At 35.9% G+C, this 22297-nt stretch overlaps 1 protein-coding gene across 1 annotated transcript; it reads right to left on the bottom strand.

Moving 5' to 3' along the window:
- Positions 1-19408: 19408 nt before the first annotated feature.
- Positions 19409-22297, bottom strand: LOC146745511 (tumor necrosis factor ligand superfamily member 10-like). Its single transcript, XM_085498721.1, has 6 exons — positions 22187-22297; positions 21919-21976; positions 21386-21517; positions 20310-20455; positions 20144-20222; positions 19409-19934 (listed from the first exon to the last, which is right to left on the bottom strand). Exons 1-6 carry the CDS (start codon positions 22295-22297, stop codon positions 19711-19713), a joined length of 750 nt encoding a protein of 249 aa, XP_085354847.1. The 3' UTR covers positions 19409-19710.

Here is a 22297-nt window from a genome sequence, read left to right as displayed (position 1 = left end):
TTGAATGTTCGCGTCACTGTACGTAAAAACACACTCTCGGACTTGACACTTTTAAAGTTCAGACCATTAAGCAAAAAACTATTTACTATTATTTTTTTTTACTATTCTGACGTGTTCTGGGCTGTATATAACAGTCAGACACTGACAAGTAAGTAAGTACTAGTAAACAGACCGGGGAATACTCAATACAAGTCGGTAGGCTGGTTGGCGATCCGCTCCGCTCAATGTTCGCAAAAATCATTCAGTCTTTAGAAGTCACTTAATTTATAATATTACTAGGACGTATTCTGCTGTCACATTTATTATTTCCAATCATTTCGCGAAAGTATTTTCTAAAATGATAGGCAGCATTTACAGTTCATACAAAGTTGCATTGGGATTAGGTTGATACAGTGTAACAGTGTCGGCGCCAATGCGCAAAGTAGCCAAAATAAAAAGCATGATCATTTGAACAATGCTAATACAAAACTGGTAGGTGGTAATAAATTTGGGGCGAAAGTATTCAAAAATCAGTTTTTGGCTGTTGCAATAGCAGTGGTGGGCAGGATTGTTTTCCAATCAGTGACGGTACGACCTACATGTCAAGTATGAACAATATCAGCCAAGCCAAAAAATCACAGGAGTTAAATAAAAGCCGTTGCTGGTGTAAAGTTACCCAAATGTTGGAGTAAATTTTCTCGGTAATGAAAATAAACATAAAAAAACAAGATTTTTTGCCCACATTCAAGCTGAGTAGAATGAGTTACGTCCGTGCTTTTTAATGCTAGAAATGTAGGGTGTGATACATTTGGCGCGAAGGTATTCAAAAAATCAGTTTTTGGCTGTTACCATGAAAACGGTGGGTCAGAATTTTTTTTCAGATTTAACAACCTAACTAGAGTGAAGGTGTTACTTGCTTCAAATCGGGCGGAAAAAAAATCACAGAAGAGTTCAAAAGCCATTCCTGGTGAATGGTTACCCCAACTTTGGGGTCAAATTTTTCAGTAATGAAAAAAGATGACAAAAATTCAAATAGTTTGTGCCCACACTCAAGCTGAGTAGAAAGAGCTATGTCTAAGGTATGTTATCCTAAATTTGTAGGAGGAGATACATTTGGTGCGAAGCTATCCGAAAATCAGTTTTTTGGCTGTTGCTATGGCAACGGTTGGCCAACATTTTTTTTTTAGATTTTTTCTAATAGGTGTAACCTACATGCCAAGTGTGAGCGAAACCGGCCAAGCCAAATAAATTACACAAGAACTAATACGTGAAAACACTGGAAATCTCACACACAGACACACACAAACCTACAAATGTGATTTTAAGAGCAATCCTAGCGGTTCTAATGGACTTTAAAATACATCACAAATATTCACTTTTGAGATATGATTTTTGGTATGTGTTGGTTCTTGAATATTTCAGCTTCGTCGCCCTGTACTTCATTTAGTAATTCGAACTTCCCTAATTTCGACATCAAAAATGCCTTGGCTTAATTGTTTGCTGAGGAACGGTCGTACATTTTCTGTATAAAAATATTGATTGCTTTTGTGCAGGTTATATAATAAAATAATTAATATTTATTTATTTTTAATTTTATTTATTAAACCATGTACTTTCACACTTGAAAATACCAATTGTTTTCACAAATAAAAAAAAAGAACTGCAGACCTCACTTCTTTATATTTTTGAGTGGGCCAGCCAAGTTTCCACATACAAAAATACACATAATATTTCTATTTAATTTATTTTATTTTATAATATAATATAATATTGTCATTGAATTCTTTAAAATAAATTTACCATTTGCAAATTAATGTGTTGAACACTATATAATCGTAATATTTTACAATCCATATCCTTATATTTGAATCTGTTTCAAGACATTGGAAAACAATATTTTAGAAGCATAACAATACAACGACTAGATTTGGTGTTTCAGTTTACTCCCAAATCATACTGGAATATTGCCAGCAATAATTAATAAAGCTTGTTCAGAATACCATTTATTCCCGACATCATATTCAATGGATAGTTCTCAGGATCTACAACAGTAAATAAATAAACAGAAATCACTTTGAAGCCATGTTTTTTAAACGACACCGCCATATAGCACAGATATTCAACACCGCCATATCGAATTTGGATTTGGACCATACCAATTCAAGCTGCAGGGTGTCTAAACAATGACTCAACAAACAATAAACACATCTTCCACCCACCACACAAATTTTAGCTATAATTGAACAACCAAGAAAGCAACAAATATCAGGCTGCATCTTGAAAACAACGAGATACCGCATTACAACCAGTCATTACAAACATGAAATCCTCCACCCCTCCCAGTACACCCTACAGCATTAATGGTTCCTATACTCATTTGCATCTATGTACAACAAGCTTAGCCAACAGATGCACCTGACTCGTCAACTTTTTGACCAACCACTCATTCTAAATATTGTTGAGTGAGTGCGCTATTTACTAATGAGAGGAATCTTTTATAAAAATTAATAAGGATGGTATTCCCAGAATAGTGCAGGTTGTTAAAGAAACATAAAACTTTAATTCTCAACAACGATGAAAGGACCAGTTACTGTGACAAAGCCCTATCCCCCGCGAGACCCACCCAATACGAAACCCACTTACCGCGTAAGCCACTTACAACGAAGCTACTAGTTGAATAAGAAAAAAAAATGTTCATCAGTATAAGTTATCCCTTTTAAGCTGCAGTAATATTCCGCAGTATTCGATTCACGCCACTGGACATATACTATACCCCCGGCGGTGACTTCCAGACAAAACTGGTACTCATCAGCGTTCCTATATTCTCGGAGAAAGGGGGTTATTTTTGTTGAATATCACGATCCGGGAAATCGTAAAAAAGGGCTACTTTTAAAAAAATAATGGGGGGAAATGTGGCGTTCAACGATCCCCGGCAACGCAATGCGTACGTACCCGGCGCCCGGACCCGGCTTATGTACTAAGAAGAACTCCACGGTTTATTTAACAGCGTGAGCTTCGTAATCGGGAGGGGTTATAGTATCGTTCATGCCAGGAAAATGTTCGACAGTCGCGTACGTCGTGGCAGATGCAAAAATTGTGAGACATGCAGTGAGTTTGTGAATGAAAACAAGCCAAAAAGCCTGCGATGTGGTTATTGTGGTTGTGTTCCAGAGGGTTCATGTGGTGAGCTGTACAACACATAACACTGGTAGACATGATTCTTTCACCCCGTCATTCACGTAATATCAAAATCAGGGATTAGAAGGTCGCTATATTCTGTCAGTGGAGCAACATCTACAGCACAGTCCAGAAGGATAAGAAGTTATTCTTTATGGCTCCTAAAATGTGCACACGTGGTTTAGGTAAATAAATATATGCTCCCAGATTTTGGGAAAAAATGTGTATTTTTTACTTTAAATTTCTCATAGATTTATTATAAATAGGGGCTGTTTCATGAGAAATTATCAGAGAAAAAGGGATATACCGCATGAATGCCACCGCCGGGAATGTACAACCAATGTAGTATCCATGACGTACATACCCATAGCGAGGCTGGTGGGTAGGCCATCATTCCACATATCAGATTGGAGGAGTTCGTTATCACCGAACCGTAATACCCTTCTGACCCTGGAGCTCTGACGACATACTCATATAGTGGGTAGCAATGGAAGCGTAAGATGGTCGTGAAAACTAAACCTGTGGACAGAAACCCCATGGAAATATAAAATCTAAGGTTGTATGGGAAACCAAATTGGCCGCCATTGGCAGGGACTGTTTCAACTGGGTAAACATTGTCCTACACGTCTGTCACTATTTTATAACAATTTTTCTGTATTTGTTTGTATCGGACCATTGTGTGAGAGCTAAAAACTACCGAGCTAAAATAAATTACACTAAACTGAAAGCACTTAACTCCGGTTTAGATGGGTCGAGGTGTAATGTTAAATAAACAATGTTGCATAGTAACATTGGCATGTATATAGTATGTTATGTATATGTGCATGTATGTCACATGACCTGTGAACATTCAACTGACCATTGCCAGACCAAATATACGCATAGTCGTATTCACACACACACATGTGACAAATAATACTTCAAGCAGTTGTATTTACGAGCCGCTGTGAAAAGTTACAATCCTCGACTTACCAGGCAATACTTAAAGGTCTTCGAAAGGTATGGAGTTTTGATGAGAGCCAATTTACCTCGTACTGATTCGTTTTTTAAAGCTTGTGTCAAGCACCGTTGTGCTCATATACTTTGAATACGATTCTGTTTAATTCTGTTTTAACTGCTTAAATTTCCCGTGAATGACAAATGTTTCTGTGTGGTATGCAGTAAATTTCTTTGAGATACACGGGGAAGTCACATAAAATACACAAACTAGTGTATAAAATATCTGTTAAAAAACGTGTTCACTGTCGGAGCGTGGACGAAGCGTAATCAGAGTATAATTAAATACACAGATATATGTGGACGTAGACAAGTCGGGGAAAGGGGGACAAACAAATAACATGTCTGACCTTATCTTTACAACGCATTCAATAGATTAATTACGAAGTTGGGCAATTTATAGCCATGTACCTTAAGTAGGCCAGTTAGTCACCGTGGAGCATTCTGGGATACTGTTACATGGTCATGTTTCTCTTTAGTTTTATTGACTATAAAGTGTAGTTAACAAGAACCAGTATATTAGTGATAAAATGATGAATGATGTTACTTGTTTCACATTCATTTGGCTGTGTTTCTCATCTACTAAAACTACAAATCAAGGATTACTATGACATTATATTTAACAAACAGACTTTGTCGCCAAATATATATGATTACTTTTATATTCATATAAGCTAGATATAGATCTCAAGCAGAATTGATAAATGACGCTATAAATGACCAGGACTGTAATTCATACTAGACAGTTACAACAGTATATTTTACAACGATGTGAATTGTTTCCACGTCAGTAAGATAGGCGTTCGTACTATGCGATACTATGCCTAAAATATCCATTATTTCGTTGTTTTCTTTCGTTTTTTTCTATATGTAATCTGTGGTTGTAAAAAATGATAAAAATGAAATGCCGATTAATAATTTTGATATAAAATCTTTCATAACCTAGAAATATTTCAATAAAATAGTTTTGCACCACACGATGGAATATTTAAAAAATATTCATTAAACATTGCCAAGCTCATTTTAAGTCCCATAAGTGTATGGGAAAGTTTCACATATTTTGTAGCAATCACATCGATGTCAACTGGTTGATTACGTTTCTTCTATAATCAGTACAAAACAATCCTCGGATATTTGCTACCTATCTACATTACTGATCAGATACATTCCCATGTACGTCGCTTCTTGGCGGGAATCCAAAGTAATTGCGTCATTTGGTAGATACACTTTCATAAATATCTTATCCCCCTTTCTGAGCTCAAAGACGCCTGCATGGTAGCTACTGTAATAGTAGTCTGATGAACCACTGATTCTTTCTGCACGTCCACTCTTTAATAAAGTGATAGGCTCGGGATAGGCATCACTCTCTGTTGGTTAGATAAGTATGAATAAATAGAACTTCATAAACTACATTCGTTTCGTTCAATTGCAAATGGTGAACCAGTTTGGCAGGAATCTTTCTAATACACAAGTTTCTTTCTAATACACAAGTTGTAGTGTACTGCACAGTCTCAGTACAAATCTAAATATTACTACTGATGATGAACTCATTTTGAAAAGAATAATTACCGAGTACAGTGTAGTGGAGGTACTCATTCCAGTTTGGAAGTTTCCGATCTGCATATTCCCGTTCATCTTGAAAATATGCCTGAATAAAAAAATCAAATGAAAATTATCTTCTATACACATTCCCCATTATGGGATGTGTTTTCGCATCAACGTCCTTGTCTCAGTTGAACTCCAACACTCACCTGGCTATAAATGTGATATATGGCATGGCAGGGTGCAATCATGTACATTCCATTCAGTGTAGTAATTCCAGATTTCAGTGTAATACCTGTCTGTCCTTGCCATGGGCCGACTATCACCTTGCCGATTTCCCCTTTTTCATTCACTGGTCTATCTGAGTGAATATTATACATTTTCAGGAGAAATCGTCATTAAAAGGCGTGTTGTTTGTCCATGACAAAATTGCCCCGACAAATGATATGAAGAGGGTCGGCAAGGGATATTTTCGTAAGCTGTAATCAATTGTTTTTATTTTGGTAATAATGTAATTTAAATAAATAAAAAGCGTGAATTCGTAGACATGGGCAAGGTGTAAAATGTAATCAGCTATTTCATTCGTCCGTAATTTGTACAAATATATTATTTTTTGGAAGCGTATAAAGCATTTTTCAAATTAAATGTCGTAATTCATACGCAATTTCCAATTTTGATTTTTAAACACAAATTATCAAAAATATTATAAAAATAAAAAATGTAATTAGGAATTTGCTTTATCTGTAAAGTGTAAAAACCTATTTTTTACTCTAAATGGAATTTTCATTTTATTTCCTGTAAAAACGTAAATGCCGTTTTTATTTCCTGTAACCTGTACCAGCTATCCCCCCTTGCCTCCATTCTATGAATATAAGATTTGTTGACCATTCTGTTTTAAATTTTCAGCATCTAACTATATACGTCAAAAAACAAGTGTATTTGAAAAAGAATATGAACTTACTTGAAACGAAACCTAGGTAACCACTTGTTACGTGGATCGCAGCTTTTATATGCGTTTTTGACTTTTTAGGCAGTGTCTGTGGCGTACTGTCAGTGTGCGTGTCCATTCGCTCAAGTGCATCTCTAATGTTTTCATTGACTGTTTGGCGAATTTCTGTAATTTGATTAAAAAAAAACAGTCATTCTGTCATAAAATCAATGAGACATTAATAATACATGGCATTACTGTGATTGTATAATGATGTAATTACATTTATACATTGCTATAGCAACCGAGTTGCCATAGTAGACAATAGAAATTTTACGAAACGTTCTTTGACAGTATGAACGGTTGAATTCAAAATTATGGCGTTCTCATTGACAAGCTTTAATTGCGATAACACCAATTTTTGTCCGACTTGGTTATGTAGCCGAAGTTTCTGATTTCCGGCGATATATGTAAAAATCAATCACGTAATCATTAATATGATTATTTTCGTGGCAGTATTAACTGTGAAATATTAGATCAATCGGCACAATTGTGATTAGTGGTAAAATATATTTGCGTACATTTCCCCTAGTACCGCACCTGTGTGCAGTGAATTTTTTTTTTTTTTTGGGATAAGAAAATGACGTCCAGTCTCCGTGAGCCAATGTTAGACAGGCAAAGTCGGGACTTCTTTTTTGTTTTACAAAAAGAAATAATTAATTGTTGTTTTAGTCCTTTTAGCGTGATCGCGAAAGCTAACCTGACCGCTGAAAGAAATCCCGACTGGACGCATCTGCGGGCATTTGACTGATATTAATTATTCATGATGTCATTGAGTATTCATGAGTGGGTGTGTGAAAGTAAACGCGACCTTTTAAAAATAATTCGATTCGATCGCAGAGAGGAATACTTCAACTATTTTAAGGGCAACGGCGATACTTTCATCAATGTTTACTGAAAACAAGTCGATTTAAATGTCCAATGTATATAAGTAGTCTTTCAAAATCGCCGGGACCTCAGAAGTGAAAGGTCACGCACATTAACAAAGATAAGAGATGACATATACAGCTGCACTTTGATTCGTTGTCAATGCTTGTCAATATCTTTTAATTAGCATAATCACCGGAGTGATTCTGCTCCAGTTTTCACTCCAACGCAGGGGGCCACCTGCAGATGCGTCCAGTCGGGATTTCTTTCGCAGTCATGCTAGTTTTTGCGATCACGTTAAAAAGGCTAAATTGACAATTAATTAAATTTTTTTTTGTCAAACAAAAAATAAGTCTCGACTTTGCCAGTCTAGGCCAATGTGTGTAACATAGCCTGAAAAACATCACAGTACAATTTAAAGCTGCTACTGGATGTCTACAAATAAATGCAATATTGACATCGCATAGGTGTCGATATTCTTGAGTTAAGATTTGTTGTCATAGTTATGGTAGTTTGTGAAGAGAGCTTGAAAACATACTTGGATATTTGAGTAGCGACACACATACTGTCAATGGAGTGATTGGCCTTTGTTCATTCATTCTATTGTTTTCGGTGAGTTTGAACTGAATATAAAAGTTTACATGTTTTGTCTATTGGCGTGGATAAGAGTAAAACGTAGGGTGCTTACAAATTCCTTATAACGTAATATACATGTGCTTACCGTCCATGCGTTCTTCGATGTACAGTGTGTCAATTACTCCAATGGCGTTGTTGATAAACTGCAAGAATTATAAAATAAGAATTATAAAATAAACAAACATAATTTAACGACCGCAGGAATCATGGGTGAATCTCTAAAATATATAGAATTATTGTGTACATTTTGTTTATTTATTTAAGGTGGAAGCCTGCGCATGAACGAAAATTGTAGGTATTGTATAAGTATGTTTGTTTATCGGAACAAATACCATTATACTCATTGCTAATAATACTGTTCTAGTGTCTTGATTATGATGTGCGTGAAGTCATATTGAACCATTCTGATATGTTTGGCGTAAGTATAACAGACTTCCAGGCATAGGTTTAACAGACTTGGTGAAATTGGTAGATTTCCGCTGAGAACCGTTAGTATGTCTCGTATTGTTAAATGTTGTTATAAATGCCAATTTGAAAAAAGATTACAAGTGCTGGGCATGTAATGTGAAGAAACTGTTGTTGAGTTTTTGTTTCGGTGTGGCAAGGGGTTGGCAATGTAAATATGTTTGTATCCGCCTTTGAACAAATATCTCTAATATTGCTACACAGCAATGGTCAATACGTCTGCAATCATTTTCAAAGCTTGACACCTATCCTCTCTATAAATATAATCTGGTTTTAGAGAAATATCTGTTCTTTATTGATAATGGTTTTCTTAGGTGTTCCCCATCCCATGCAGATTACTTGTTTCTAGTCACAGATTGCGCATCGAAATTGGTAGGGCGGGAATATTCCCAGAGAAAGAAGAATCTGCACTTTAGGTGCTTTACAGAAAGTGGAAGATGTCCCTCATACAAACATTTGAGAGAACATTTTTCCCTCCTTACTCTTACAAATACTCATCAAAAATAAAATGTATTTCACTTTTAAATTCTCCTAACCCGTTTGTACTTCTGTCTTTATCAATGTATATATTCCATGGTTTCAAATTAAAAGACAATATTATTTCCAATGTTGATGAAGAAGGTATGAGCATTCCTTTGCTTTTGTGAATATTTTGGTGTGTATAAGGCCAACGGTCTACAATACTGTAATACAAACAAAATAACAGACTGTCGTACTCTTCTGTCGTACTTACAGTGATATAAAATCCTTTAACTTACCATTAAGCAGTAAGTATATTTGATTGTTATCGAAATTTCTGGTTAATAGTGTGGTAAATATATTCCATAAAATATTATGTAGGTTTTTGGTTTGAATGACGATGATGCCAGTGAATTAATTTGATACCGTTATTGTTTATAATAAAATAAATTACAATTAATATAGTTACCATTTGCATAGTGTCTTCTTCTATGGTACAAGCTTGGCAAATGTATGTCTCAGTTTGTTCCTCTTTGATCTCTGTCGAGTTTACGTTATCATAATTTTTTCGATGAGTTTCCCTCTCCAAAACAGAAATCCTGTGGTTTACTTTCATGACGAAAATGGTTGTACCCAATGGATATACAATAAATATGACTATAAGCAGAAATAGGTTTAAAAATAATAAAATGTCATGCCGTTTTTCCATGATATAAACAAAAATATTGTCGGACTAGACTAACTGAGGTGCGATCAATTGAGTGGTTGGTATATAAATACGGTAATTTAACGTAAATACTTTTGTTTCATTTTCGGTTGGGTTCAATATTCGTACTAATATAACATATCATTCTTAGAAGACATTAACAACGTTTATTTTAAACCATGAGTAACTTCGTCAATAATTAGTCTGAAAACACGTGACTGCAACCCAGTTTCAAACATTGAGCTTTAGCTATGTACAAAATGAGAAACAATCGAAAGTAACGCAGGTGTTAATATATATTTAAACAGTAGCATGGATACAGGCCAAACAATTACACGAGAATCTTAGATGTAACACCCACCTAACCACACTATAGTTAGGTGAATTTAATCAACCCTGGGATTCGATTGGTATTGACAGTAGTGGCGAAGTATCATATTACATTAGAGGCAAGAAGTCGTTATCGCCTACAACGTGAACGATAGTTTGACGATTAGAAAGCTTTTTTAGAGATATCGCAGCACTATTTTAGTTTTTTTTATAAAGCTAAAGCCATAATATGCCGCATAGTCCTATGCCATGTTCATCGATCATAAATTTTACCTTAAAATATAAAAGATGTGTCATGTTTCTGCATAAAAGAAAACTAAAAGAAAAATAAGTAGAAGGCATATCTTCACCAATACCTCTATCCTAATGTATGCATAGGCTTCTAATTTTCTTTTGAAAGACTAAAAAATCTGACAACTACTTCATCTTGCAATGGTGAAAAAAAATTAGCACTACATCTTCATGGCAAGTAGAACCTCATTTCTCTTAGAATATAATTTCTTGGTTTATTACCACGACCAAAAATGAATTACACTGTAGTGTTATTAATGTTTTAGTTATCTAGCGATAAATAGTCATTCAACACATTTATGTTTCCATTGTAATGAAATCAAAATCTCAACCAATCGATTTTTATTTCAATTATAACTATTTATTCATTATCATTCATCATTCAGTCATCCAGTTCCATAATTCTACCAGAGTCTAATCTATTGTTTCTGTGAGAAATCCCTCTGGTATTTGGTAGCGGATATAATACCTCTATGGGTAAAATTCACATATTTGGCGGAAGATAGTAGCCGAGCATAAGCTGATTATAATAATGCTAATTTTACCAACATGAATAATCTAGCGGATAAGCACATACAAATGTCAATATTGTGCACTTGGGTATAGATGCATGAAATTTGGCACTCATACACATACACGATGAGTCAATTAATATACTATACAGTGCCGACCGACTAGCGCCATCTATCAGCAACTGGCGCCCTCTGTACTTGTCTGGACTAATCAACATTGAATGTTTGAGTTAGAAGGATGAAAGACGGTGATCATTCTCTGAGATAGTGTCAAATATTTAGCGCTCAAAAGTGTCCAGTAACGCCTTCAAATTGTTTAAATCCGTTCATTGTGATGTATTGTTTATAATCATAACTTCCACCACATGCAATAAAAGATGATATGTGATCACGTGTTTAGTTCGTTAATGGTAATAACAGAGGCTAAGTTTAGGTATTTACATCTATTGAATTTTATCGCGGTGCATGAAGGGATAGCCTGTGTGAAAGAGAAAAGAAAGTTCAACTAGAATTCAGATATGATGTTATCGGTATCAAAACCAGTCGTATCTATAAGCCACCGTTAGCACGTGATAAGAAATGCGTATTGGGCTATATTGTGTTCACGTCCATCGTAAATATAAAGCAACGTTGAATTGCTGTAGAGTTATTTTAGATCGGTTGATCAATATGCCATGAATCTTAAGACTGCATTACATAATCGTTAAAAGACTTAAAAGAAATAAAGATAAATAGAAAATAAAATGTGTATATGCTTGATATGAACGCTCCTGGGTATCTTATTAAGCAGCATTCGCACTGACTTCATTGAAATTTTGGTGCTGGAGTTCTTGGAAAAGACATGGTCCCTATTTATTCGGGGGACATTTAGATAACCAGAAGAATTCCCGGTACTGCAAAGAATACTCAAACAGAGTAAACTGATTATATTGACTTGTACGCATTTTTGTGGTAATCTTATTATTGTACATTTGGGTGATGTCACGGCTAAAGAATATTCGTAATTTAGTCACTGACTTTCAGGGCCCCATTGCACAGAATATTGCATCGGAAAATGGCTTCTGGCTGTGTATGACTTTAAGTCGTTCTTTTCCCTGCATGAATCAATCAAATTTGTATGTGACTTTTGTATGTGACCCCCCCCCCCCATCAATGTAATACGGTGATTAGAAGATGGTAATCCCCATTCTTTTATTTCAGTCATTATTTTCATGCATATTATTCGTGTGATGGCCAACACTTCTGGCTTCCCTAATGGCCCGCTATGTCACGGGTTTCGGCAACTTGGAACATGCTGTTTTATTAATTTCACTAAAGACGACTTCAACTCCCTGGGCCTAATGTTACGGGCAGCGACTTCTTAACCAGGAAAAGTCGTGAATTATTTACTGGTCAAATGTGTCATAACCTTTTTTTATTTAGTGTTGCAAAATTTTCTGAAAGGACAAATTGTGTATTTGTATAATCGTTACTTATCATATTTTGATAAATAACGAACCTGGTTCATCTCATTCAATGTAGTACGTTGCTAATTGATCGAATAGTTGTTGACCTGTTCTGGTGTTGAATAGCCCTCGTTTCACTTTGATATTCGGCGAAATGAGCCAAAGGGCTTCCCGGTTAATCACTTAAAACGTAGAACATAGTAGTACTTGAGACATACTGTTTTATTTGAAGGACTATTTTCTCACTAAAGACGACCTCCACACCCTGGGCCTAATTGTTACGGGCAGCGATTTCTTAACCAGGAAAATTCGTGAATTGTGCGTTAACAGTAATTATCCTATGCTTAGATAATATTTATAGCGCTGTTCTCTAATCTGTATTGCACGTGCTATGAGTCAGGCGCTGTTCATATTTTGTTTATATAATTCATTATAAATATCTCAAGTGAGTATTATGTTCAGATTGTATTACTTATTTTTTTTATAAAATTCAAAGTTAGTTTTATATATTGGTAATGCAACCAGATGGCGATAAATTTGGGGAAATTAACTAGTAGGCTGGGGGGCCTCAGCCTGATACCGGCGAATAAATACAATGTTATTGGAATTCATTATAATTATCTCAAAGTATGTCAAGGCTGTATTATTCAGTATGAAATTTAGTGTCGAGTATGAATATGATATTGATTCAAATTTTAAATACATTTGCATATCGAACACCGCTTTGGCTTCACCGCTTGCATGTAATGAATATTGTTGAAAAATGAATGCCAATCGATTGTTGGTCATTTTCCATATTGCATTTTCAGGTTGTGTATATAACGTTCGCCAACCTAATCGTACTACCTGGAACAGACAAGCTGGGTGAAACAAGGGTTAAAAAATCGCCATGGAACACTAAGCATCCACCCCCCCGAGAAACCACGTGATACATGTTTACGTCACAACTAAACTAATCATTACCCTAGAGTTCATGCCTGCCCAGGACGTGTTATCCACGTGTTCTGTCGCTCTGTGTTTTATTCCTTTTATTTCTAAATTCTGGCTGTAATTTGTAAATTACAGTTCTATACATCTTCTTGACTTGTGAACAGTAGCACTTTTAATCAGAAGGGGAACATTTTCGGAAAGGAAAAAATGGTGTTATTTGTGTTTTCTACTTCGTGCAAAGGTCAGTACAACGTGTCAATGACGTCACTCATTTCCATACCGTATTTCTTTTCATATAATCGTTTCTTATAATATTTTAATAAAAAAACGAACCTGATTCATCTCATTCAATGTACGTTGATCGAATAAATGTTAACGTGTTCTCGGGTTGAATGATTCTTGTTTCACTTTGATATTCGGCGAAATTAGCCCGAGGGCTTCCCAGAAAATCACTCAAAACTCCGTAGAACATCGTAGTACCGTGGCGGTCGTCGATCGGCAGTAGTTGGGACAAATCATGTACGAGTCTGATTACTAAAAATAAGTTAGTAGTTTACATGTGAGTGTCTCAAAGACTGAAATAGACAGACATATGACCCCGGCATATGACCCACAATTATAACATACGTGAAGAAGCATTAATACCTTCATGAGCGTGTATTTGACGAGACCTTGTCAATTCAGGAGGTGTTTCACACTTGCTAAAGCTTATAACAGGTGTGAAGAAATCATTACTTTATGTTCAGGCCTGTATTTGACAGGACCTTTTATTATATTATAATAGACAGACATAATACAATATATGTATCGTAAAATGCACGTATTCTCCAATCCTTTCAAATGTCAATTTCAAAAATAAACGTCCGTCGGTTTATATACTAGCGCTTCGGGAGATGAATGTGGGGATTCCTCGAGAATATAAAGTCGATGCAGCAGGAAGAGTACTGATAATGCTCATCTGGGCTTCTTAACATCAACTCTGTCGCTGAGACTATAATATAAAGGTCACAGGACATGGAATGAGACCACGATACTTTATCTGATCATATCAGTAGACATAGTAGCAACAGAGGTCAGATCACAATACAGGACGGTCAGGTTATAACAGCAAATCATTTTGATTGGTCGATAATCACCGGGTAGACTGCATTTGTCCGACCCTTCACCCCATCTACACGGTTGCAATGTATGCAACGTAAGCTATGTTATTGTATCGGAATGAGGAAAATGGTACTCGAGAGTTCTTTTAAAATGTATATATTGTGCTGTTATGTTTCAGTACCGTAGAATAAATTCCTATTTTAAAGACATATTTCGTAGTAGTGGCCATTTCTCTGAAATCGATCATATAATTAACGTAGCACACATATTTGACATTCCGCCTAGAGCCCCTGATAGCCCCAGGGATCGCTTGACAAAACTAGGTTTCTATCAGGGGGAAAATCTTCTCCACAGGGTTCTCCACACGTGTCAGGGGGAAACTCGTCTCGTCTCTCTATCTCGTCCCCTTGAGGTACGGGATCGGGAATGTCACTTAAGCTTTACAGTCAAATAAGACACACACAACGAAATACGTTTCAGCTCTCGTCTTAGTCGGTCTGTTGGAGCACTCTATAAGACACAGCGCCCTGGGGAAAAGTCCCCAAGACTTTCACAAGGCTGAACCAAGACTCGCCCAAGACTGGACTGCCTCAAGGCTCGCCCCAGGACTCGACTCTCCAGGACTGCACTCTCCCTACTGCGTCTATCGTGCTGTGCTCCCCAAGACCAACTCAAACTCTCTTTATTCATTTTCAAAACTCTAACCAATTACAAAGCAGTAAAAAGACTCTAAGGCGTAACCTTCAATCATAAAGCCAATCACACTAAGTACTGAATACGTCATATCTTTTGATTAATCGTTCACTACATTAATAACTACGGATATAAACTGTCAAAATGAGTAGCCTAAAAAGCGGCGGTTATCTGGTAATTAGTTCCAAATCACTGAGCCAAGTTCCGTCCAAAACTTCAAATAGACCTAAACGATGACGGACATAACACAGCAATTCGCTCGTAATCAACTAATTAAGTCGGTTAACAGATACGCAAAAACAAATTCATGACATTTCAATAGATGACGCCCTCTGGAGACATGGGCCATCTATATCCACTTGCAAGTGATTTTAATGTACGACGTCGGTATACCATCACAAATTAACACTAATGAAACAGAAATAAAATCAGAGAAAACAGATCAATAGTTAAAACTACTGCCGCTTTAAAAAACGCTCCTTATATTTATGGCTTGCAGACTTTAGTACGCTATACCTGAATACGTGTGAACACGAGTCATGGACGTTTGAAACGGTATTGTCGTTATTGTTATAAAATTTGAATATTGAAATTGTGGAAGGTAAACACTAAACTCAAAGATGGATAATAATTGTTTTTTTGGTCTAAACATGGTTTATCCAGAAAGCTAGTGATTGAGACTGAGGTCATGTAAAGCATGTGTGACCCAAAGTATGGTCAACTGGAATTCAAATATGATGTCTTCGATATCGAAACCAATTCGACCTGTCCTGTGATAATAGCCATATATAGGGCTATAGTTGTTTTGCTACATGCTACATACCACCAACATGTGATTATATTGTATCGTCATTATATCGATAATGTAGAAAGAGTCGATTTTCTAAACTGTTAATTTAGGCAGGGCCCCATTGATGGATCGTAAGACTGGGAGTGGGTTCAATCATGATCGCACGCCCGCAATTTACATTATTTGTATATTTATACAATAACTGTGAATACAGCTTGTTCTTTTGAGGAAAAATAAGAGTAAATAAAAAATCGCGTATGATTTATGCGAGTCTGTCTCCCAAGTTTAGCGTCTGGGGTCGAGGTTTATTTGTATCTTCTTACACCGTCAACGGGCGTACCAGCGTTGATGAAATTATAGAACTCAAGGCTTTGAGAACACGTCGTCCCCATTTATTGGTTGATTCATTTGGCTTGCATTTAGACGGTCTCACTCGAATCCCCGTTACAATGTGTTATACAGTAAATAATGCACGAAGACAGTACGGCGATTGTATCGTCAACCGCATACTCTTAGTATGACTATTAAGGGGGAGGGGTAGTTTTGTTCTACTGGAATGTATTAGGACAAGATGGAGATTTATTAGTATCAGCGACTCCGATAAGACGATAGGTAATCAAATAGCGTAGCACTGACATGCTTTATAGTGTATTGATATCGGGTACATAAACGAGAAAATGATTCTCAATTCCTAGAATAGCGTAATTACATCCTTTTCTTTGAATTTGATAAGCTATTTATACATTCTATAAACACACACACATAAATAGAGTGCATCACACAACGTTTTGGTAATTTTACCACATTTTATATGTATGTATAATGTGATCGTACATATTCTATATGTTTGAATGTCACTTTCGAAAATTCATTAAATGATCACCAGTTTTAGCCATGTGACTTACAATCAAAAGTTATTAAACTTGTAACAACTTTAAGTTTAAAATCATAAAAGTGCCGATTTCTCGGTGTTCGATTTCTGGCAATTGCCGTTGACCTAATTTTAAATGGCGTTTCAGTGAGTAGGGCTACGATGTCGCCGTTTGGCTTTTCGTACTCTCGAATATGTTGGCTTCGTATCCGTATTTACATTTTTGCGAAATTCTATCGCGTAGTTTCACAAACCTCGCGCAAACCACCGGTATACACTAACTTCAACACCAAAAAACGTGCTTGAAATTTTCCATTTTCGGAGAGGAAAAAAAACTTAATTTAAAAAATAGAAATACGGATTTAAACTTCATGACCCTTGCTTCAAAACAGTGTAAATTTTTCATGCCAAAAAACTATCTCGCTACCTTAAACATAGGAGTCAATTTTTCTCCTAGATCCCGCTTTATGCGTGAAATCGAGCGTAAAATAGGAGAAATCAAGATCAAAGCGTTGTAGTGGCGTCAAATTATCGCGTGGAATTCGACAAACGCAAACCTTATTATTCTATGATATATAAATATTTGATGAAGTAAGGGTATTCCAATACTGGGATTGGCATTTCGATATTGAGAAACAATTAAAATTCAAGTTTAAAATCAAATCGATTTTCGCGGCAGACTTTCGAACAGCATCTTTCAGGCATTACGGATTTATCCTGGTTTATTATAGACACATTGGTATCGGGATGGAAAAGGCTTCAACGAATGCCAAAACCAATTAACGTTATTAAAAATATATATACAAGACAAATACGACCTTCTATTTGTTTGTTTAATTAAAGCGAACCTAAATGCGGCCTTAATTTATAGTTGTGTATATTCTAAACTGTATTCGAAATAATATTGCAGTGGTTTAATTTTGTTTTAATTATAACTGTAGCTTGGATAGGCATTTGAAGTGCTTGCAATTTAACACATGGAGGCCATTCATGGAGGGGAATAAATAACGAACGAACATATTAAACATCCGGGTACTTTTCAAAGCTATGACGTTTTAGTATCTGATCGCATTCGTATACGCCATTGTACATAGCCGTTCATGCTGCCAAGCATTGTGTACTACTAGTATAAACTCAACTTTTATATGCGCAATGTCCTTTTTAAAACTTGGGTTAGAGCCTTATGCGTTTGAACCACAGTATTCTGAGAGTGGAAGCCCGATTGCGTTAAAGTACCGTACTTCCCCGATCGTAAGTCTCTCTCGAGTATGAAGCCCATCACTATATTTTTACTAGGTATTTATCGAGTTTATAAGCTCAGAGTGTTTTTACTGGTTTTTACTGGTTTACCCACGGTTACTATTAACCGTCGTTTATATTTCGAGAACTGCGAATCGCCAGTTTTTAGGGAAAAAAAAATCATCGTTTTTTCGTTGCAAACAGTGCTACAGATCGCAGTTTAACATTGCAGTAATTCACTTCCGCATTGCGATAAAAAATCACCGTCAATAATCGGAAAATTTCATCATTTTGATTGGTTAATGAAAGACATGACCTGTTAGGTCAAAGGAAGTTGTTCCAGGTCAAATCGTGCTGAAAAACCTCATTGTGGAAAATTGCTTTGCGTCGAGAGTTTGCGTACGATCGAAAACATACCAAAACGAAGATAATGATAAATGCCTTCGTCCACTGTTTCCTCGCAGACCCTACCCATTATTTCACCGTAAATTCAGACGGTATGTAAATCGTATGTAATAAAATGTGTGTGTTTTTATGAACATGTTTGTTTCTTCATTGTAAGTGTTGTGGAAATCAATGACGCATTTTTTTTTTCAAAAAGAAGTATTATTTTCCCGAGCCCGGCGTGGTGAACGAATAATTTTTTTTGGATAATTTTTCGTTGTTAGCAAGATGGTTACAGTGTTTAACCCCAAAACAAAATCATCTTTCTGAGTTGGTCCTCGAGTATAAGCTCATCCCTTACTTTTTCCTTACGTGTTCATGCCTCCGGGCTTATGATCAGGGAAGTACGGTATACTGTGAAGATTCAGATCAGTCCAGTGTGAGTGATGAGAGTATATCGTCGACGATGCCCCTTGTTCGGATGATAGTTTTATTTCAAGTTACACGGAAGTCTGTGAACAATCTGCTTGGTGTTCATGTGACAATTGTCCCATGTGACAATTGTCCCAGTGCAGCCCCGTGAATACATGGACGAAAATGTTTCCACCACCACCTACGAACTCAAGATTGCATACTCCAGCATCCAGACTTTGAATACTTTGCACGCCGCACAGTTCAGTACTGGAAACAGCATTTATTAGACAGTTAGACAAAAAACAAAACAAAATGCCTGTCTCGATCAATTGCACATCCATATTTTTTGTATGTTGATACGCTTGTAAATAACATTAACGTAAAAGTCGAAACAACCTAGACTAGAAGTCAATTCACCAGTCCAGCCAACTATGGCTCCCTAAGTTGCTTATATTTAATCAGATACTATTTCGTCATCATGCTTTGTTACCTTACCTGTTTATACCTCATGAGGGCGTTTTTTTATGGCAAGATGGCGCAAACGGAGGTTCTTCGCAGGTATATGGTTTCTCATATTTAAATCATCATAACTCTGAAGATAATCATTTTTTTTATTTTATTTTTTTCAAATTTATAATCAATATACATAACTTGATAAATACAAACACCAAAATCGGCTCTATTTAGTTCCCCTATATTATGCAAGAGAAATTCGTAGCTAATTCGTGTTCAGTAGCGACGATATAGTATTGATATCATGGTAAACGAAATATGTTTAGATAATTAAAATAAACAAAACACTAGTAGCTTCGCATGAAAGAAGCTGCTTTTATTTAGTAACGGGGCGCTAAAACAAATGCTTCTCGTTCATAAATATCGGCGTTGATCGAAATCTTCACAAGCCGTTGACTAAATACATTCCCATGAACGTCGACTCCTGGCGATAATCCAATCTTATACCACTTCTTGGTAGATATGCTTTCATACATATCTTGTCTCCTTTTCTGAGTTCAAATACGCCACCATGGTAACTGCTGTAGTAGAGATCTGATGTCTTCTCGATTTTCTCGGCACGACCGCTCTTCATCAAAGTGATGGGATCCTGATAAGCGTCGGTCTCTAAAAAATGTCAATGTGTAGATCCGTTCAGAACAAGTGTAAAACTCCTGTGTTCCTGTGTCTATGTGTATCTAGGAGACGTGTTCGGCGGCTGATTAAATTGATGCGCGTAAGACACACATATCTGAATGATTCAGAAATATGTGTCAAAAACTTATCAGTAGAAATTTAGAGAGAAAAAATCAACTTATTCTGAAAAACACACTCACCACGTATTGTATAATGTAGATAGTCTTTCCAACTTGCAAACTTTCGATCTTCTCCTTCCCGTTCATCTTGAAAATATGCCTAAAACACATCAACGAAATGTATATCTTTATTACCAATTCTTAACATATATTTCGCAAACCATCTACCATCATAACACAAACTCACCTGACTATAGATATAATATATTCCGTGCTCCGGCGCTACCATGTACATACCGAGGTCATGTGTGGTAATACCATATTTTAATGTGATCCCGTGTTTTGCTTCCCATGGTCCAATCTTTACTTCCACTTCTCCGTCAAATGGTTTATCTGTGTTAGAAAACATGCGTAGATATTATAATGGCCAACCAAACATAGAAAACAATCAATTAATGTTTTTGTTTGAATGTATGTGTCAATTTTGCATATTTGGCCACATGTGCTCGTAACATTTACTTCACTTCCTCGTTTCAAAACGCTAATTAAAAAAACATTGACATGGAATAATAAAGGAAATAATTGAAATGAAATTAATTTCGATAACAATTATCCAAAATTTGAAGAAACAGTGTATTTGAACATTCAATTCCACGATTTTTTTTTATTTGTAAGTGGCGTGACTGTCGTCAAAATCCCGTTCCACACTACAAAGCCCAGACGCATGCTCTTCGATTTGTCTTGAAATGTACAACCAATAGTGCACATTTAACCAACTTGAAGAAACCATTTTCAGTGTTTTCTATGATATTATAGCTCATATTATACATAGTAAAGATAGCCCATGTATCACCGAGTGATCATCTGCTTAGCAATGGTAATTCGTTTTTCAAAAGTAAAAAATTGACATTAATCCATTATTATCTTTTCAGATAACTAGTACTTATGACATATTTAAAGCTATTTTAGTGAATAACCTTGAATGTCATAAACTCGCGCCCCACGTGAGACGTTATCGAGAACTGGAAATCCCCTATCAATACCCATACTCTGTAATTTTCATTTTCTTTATCATTGAAACAATGCCCCATTCTCGGAAATCTATTTAGGCGGAAAACCATATCATGATTATGAACTATGAGTAGTTTGGTGAAACTAACTTAACTTCGTGAGACAACTTGTAGACCCCCCCCCCCACATCTACAAAGCGCGGACAAAACGAATCGAAATATTTACAGATTATAGATATAAACGACATATTACTGATTGAAAAGAAATATGTCGAAGATGATGTCGTGTTACAATGAATCAAATCTCACTTACTGAATCCTTTATGACTACTTGTTAGATGAATTGCAGCGTTGCTTGTGTGGGCTGATCCATAAGATCCACTAAAATTACTCACATTTGAACGTGCCAATAGAGCTGTCAGCTTGTCTACTTCTAGACGTATATCTGCAATTTGAGAAAAACTATTATCTTATCCGTTAGTTAATGAATTGGGTAAAGGGCGATCAGTTTAAACAAACGAAACCAATGCTTACATGACCGTAACCATTTACATTATTTTAAATGTTCTATTCAACGATTAATCTAGTTGGGTGAACACATTAGTCAAATTTGAACATTAGATTGTTCTCAACCCGCTACATCCTGGAGTTGTGATTATTAACTGTATATTAAAAAATAATAGACATGGTTCCCAACCCTAACTAAATTATCCAGCATATTTGATTAAATTTAGATATAAATGTACGACAACTGATTGAGCATATAGATAAAGTAAAAAAAAACAATCGTATTAATCGATATATTAAAAACATCTGATATACCATCCACCTCTAAATTGCTCTTACCATCCAATTGGTTTTTCATTTCGATGTTTCCCATTTTTTTCTCGGCGTTTTCCATAATCTGTAGAAAAAGATCAGATTCATTTTATGTTTGAAAGTTAATCGTTATAAATACAAAATTATCCTTAAGTAGTTGTGTGCATTTATACACACCTGGTCACCATTGTGTTCAAATAAACGTTATTTCGCTGAATGTATTGATAATTGTATATTTACCATTTAAGTTTCATTTTATAATTTTTCACTTCAATCTAAAAACAATAGTATTTACCATTTGTAAGGTCTTCTGATCTACATCACAGCACTTTGGTATTTCTTGCTCATTCATGGATACTACTTCCTTGTCCTCAAATAGTACAGAATTTTTATTTTCTTGATTCAT

Source organism: Saccoglossus kowalevskii, chromosome 5, assembly GCF_978046115.1.
Source record: "Saccoglossus kowalevskii chromosome 5, keSacKowa6.1, whole genome shotgun sequence".
NCBI classification, from domain to species: Eukaryota; Metazoa; Hemichordata; class Enteropneusta; family Harrimaniidae; genus Saccoglossus; species Saccoglossus kowalevskii.
This window is presented reverse-complemented; position numbering and strand designations above follow the sequence as displayed.

What these genes read in the sequence shown, in the direction of transcription:
- LOC146745511 (XM_085498721.1), bottom strand. Translation starts at nt 22,297, where the DNA reads ATGAATCAAGAAAATAAAAATTCTGTACTATTTGAGGACAAGGAAGTA. An exon ending in AAGTAGTCATAAAGGATTCA is followed by an intron (nt 20,456 to 21,385) that starts GTAAGTGAGATT and finishes TTTCTAACACAG; the next exon opens with ATAAACCATTTGACGGAGAA. An exon ending in TATATTATATCTATAGTCAG is followed by an intron (nt 20,223 to 20,309) that starts GTGAGTTTGTGT and finishes GATGTGTTTTAG; the next exon opens with GCATATTTTCAAGATGAACG.